Source organism: Pseudomyrmex gracilis, unplaced genomic scaffold (genome assembly GCF_002006095.1).
Source record: "Pseudomyrmex gracilis isolate BER0280 unplaced genomic scaffold, ASM200609v1 scaffold_608, whole genome shotgun sequence".
Classification (NCBI taxonomy): Eukaryota; Metazoa; Arthropoda; class Insecta; order Hymenoptera; family Formicidae; genus Pseudomyrmex; species Pseudomyrmex gracilis.
This window is the reverse complement of record NW_018021192.1, coordinates 14,871-17,877: the sequence shown is the minus strand read 5'-3', so window position 1 is coordinate 17,877 and position 3,007 is coordinate 14,871. Positions and strand designations below refer to the sequence as shown.

At 31.1% G+C, this 3,007-nt stretch overlaps 1 protein-coding gene across 1 annotated transcript; it reads left to right on the top strand.

The window, feature by feature from the left end:
* The first annotated feature begins 328 nt into the window (after positions 1–328).
* LOC109861169 (piggyBac transposable element-derived protein 4-like) lies at positions 329–1,348 on the top strand. Its single transcript, XM_020440699.1, has 4 exons — positions 329–503; positions 604–933; positions 1,045–1,131; positions 1,278–1,348. Exons 1-4 carry the CDS (start codon positions 329–331, stop codon positions 1,346–1,348), a joined length of 663 nt encoding a protein of 220 aa, XP_020296288.1.
* The last annotated feature ends 1,659 nt before the right edge of the window (positions 1,349–3,007 follow it).

Here is a 3,007-nt window from a genome sequence, read left to right as displayed (position 1 = left end):
ACATTTTAAAACAAATACATGGNTTGATTCGCGTGCGGCTGCAATTATAAACAAATTTATTTTTATTTGGGGTTTTTGAAGTTGCTATTTACTAGTAAAACAATTTGGCAAAATTGTGAATAGCAGATCAAAAATATATTTATTGATTCGGCCTGGCCGTTTATCGTCGTCCGTCTTTGCCATACGTGATAACGGCGCGTAGGAGCACCTGCCGCCTCGCGTTCTCTGTTAGGTAAGGCTCGAGATACACTTATTTTTTTTACTTGTGTTGATACAACATTTTCCGTTACTTTTTATCTTCCTCGTACTTTATTACTTTTGCTATACAATGAATACAGGTGATGACGAAGCTTGGAGTAGTGGAGAGTCAGAGCCTGAAGAAGATGTTATTACAGACAGAACTATTGCTTGTGATGTTGATTTACTTGATAACAAACGTGATGAGAATATACCAGATGTACACTATGATCCTTATTTTTACCCATCTATAAAAACTTTTACTGGTAAAGCACGTATTCGTGATCACGTGTCTCTAGACGAACCTACTCCATTAGAATGTTTGAAATATTTTTAAAAATACATTTCTTGTAAATTTGATTGTAGAACAAACCAATCTTTTTCAAGAACAAAATCCCGAACCAGATCGAATACATATGAAGCAGTGGACTCCTATTAGTGAAGACGAATTATGGATAATGATTGCTTTATCAATAAACATGGGTCATGTTGTAAAAGGGCAACTACAGGATTGGAGCCAAGATCCACTGCTGTACACTCCAATATACGGCGAAAGTCTATCTCGAAATAGATATCTTCAAATTTTACGATACCTTCACTTTTTTAATAATGAAGAAGTTTCCAATCATCCTTTGAAAAAAATCAAACCAGTGATAGATCATTTGAAAGAAAAGTTTGGTAATACTATTATTGCTGGTAAAAAGCTTTGCATTGACGAAAGTTTAGTCTTATAAAAAAGGAAGCTAAAATTCAAACAATTCTTACCATTGAAGAGACACCGATTTGGTATAAAGATATTTGAATTAGCGGACTGCGAAACAGGACTTCTCTTAGATTTTATAGTATATACTGGCTCAGACACTGATTATGAGAAATTTGATTTAGGCGGTTCTGGTAATATTGTTGCACATTTCATGCACCCTTATTGTAACGAAGGGCGTGTGTTATACACTGATAATTGGTATACATCTCCACAACTGTCGGACTACTTACATGACAGAAGTACTGGTCTTTGTGGAACTGTAAAAAAAATCGTAAAGGAATGCCAACTCTCAGTTCAAAGCTAGATCGTGGTGAAACAGAAGTTCCCACACCGATTCTTGGATGGTAATCAAATGGATGGATAAAAAGGAAGTTTATGTATTGACAAGTATTCACGAACACCAGTTTTGTAAAACTGGTAGGAAAAACTACAAAACCAATGAAGAAATTATAAAACCCATTTGTATCGTGGATTAAAACAAAAATATGGGTAAAATCGATGATATCGGCAGACAATTATCTTTGACAGAATCTATTAGAAAATGTATGAAATGGTATAAAAAATTGTTTTTTCATTTAATTGATTTGATGTTGATAAATGTCCACAGCTTATTCAAGATGCTCACTAAAAATGTGATTTCATTTTCTGATTTTTGATTGAGCGTCGTAAGAGATATTTTGCAAGTAAATTTTCAAGAAGTTTTATCATTTACATTGCCTGATCTTAGACTGAATGGACGACATTTCCCCAGAAAAATTCAAGCTTCAAATGATGGTAAAACGCTATCACGTCAATGTGTTCTATGCACTATACACAAAAAAAGTCGATCATCATATGAGTGTAAAAAATGTTGTAAAACTTTATGCATTGAACCTTGCTTTGAAATTTATCACACTAAACGATCATTGTCGTAATTTATAAACTTAAAAAAAGCAATAAAAAAATTTTAAAAAATATCAGAAAATAAACAAAAAATCAAAAACAAAAAACACAAAATTGAATAAAAAATAAAAGAAATAAAAAAAATTTAAAAAATAAAAAAAATAAAAAAACAAAAGTCAAAAAATCAAAAAAGAAAAAAATAAAAAAAAAATAAAAAAACAAAAACAAAAAAAATTAAAATAAAAAAAAAACAAATCTGTCACAGACGGTCCCAAACCCGTGTTCAAAAGAAGAGGGTGTTTCAAAATCATACGTGATAAAACGGGTAGTTTTTGTAATATTATAAGGGTTATGTGTCCAGGTGTATTGTTTTTGACATTGGATTTTGATTCTACATCGAAAAATACATCGGAAACATATATCTGCACTTCTAACTAAAAAAATTGAAATTGCGTAATAGAAAGGGTAGTTTTTGTAATTATATAGGGGTTGTTTTCAGGTTTATTGTATTTTTGACATCAGATTTGGATTCTACGTCGAAAAATACATCGGAAACGCATATTTATCTTTCCAAATTGATGTGAAAAAAATTTTATATGCGGGCCTATCCCTTCCGAACCGGAAAGCCAATATATTGGCGCTACCCAAAATCGACACTTAGTGTATGGTCAATCCATGATATAAGATACCTTTTTTACCACTTTACCAAGGCGGATATGCCCTCTCAAATCCCGGCCCTCTAAAGGTTAATAAATTTGCAGCAAAAGTCTTCATGTCTTTTGGTAAACTTGGACAAAGTTTAATTCTCTCACAATATAATGTAGATTTTAATGTTATGTATGAAAATGTTGCAGCTGTTTCAGAATATCTGATTACAAACAACAAATATATATAAGCTACAAACAACAATCATAAATTTTACAGTAAATTTTACTACTATAGTACATTTTACACAATTAGAATTAATAATATTTGAACAAAAGATAGTTACGATTTATTTCTGAGATTAAACAAAAGCATATAAAATTTAAAATTAAAGTGAACAAATAGATAACACAGATGTCATGTGGTTACATATTGCAAATTACTTGGACTATTTAAATTTGATCTTATTTCTTCAATGTA

What these genes read in the sequence shown, in the direction of transcription:
- LOC109861169 (XM_020440699.1), top strand. Translation starts at nt 329, where the DNA reads ATGAATACAGGTGATGACGAAGCTTGGAGTAGTGGAGAGTCAGAGCCT. An exon ending in ATCTATAAAAACTTTTACTG is followed by an intron (nt 504 to 603) that starts GTAAAGCACGTA and finishes ATTTGATTGTAG; the next exon opens with AACAAACCAATCTTTTTCAA. An exon ending in TGGTAATACTATTATTGCTG is followed by an intron (nt 934 to 1,044) that starts GTAAAAAGCTTT and finishes TATTTGAATTAG; the next exon opens with CGGACTGCGAAACAGGACTT.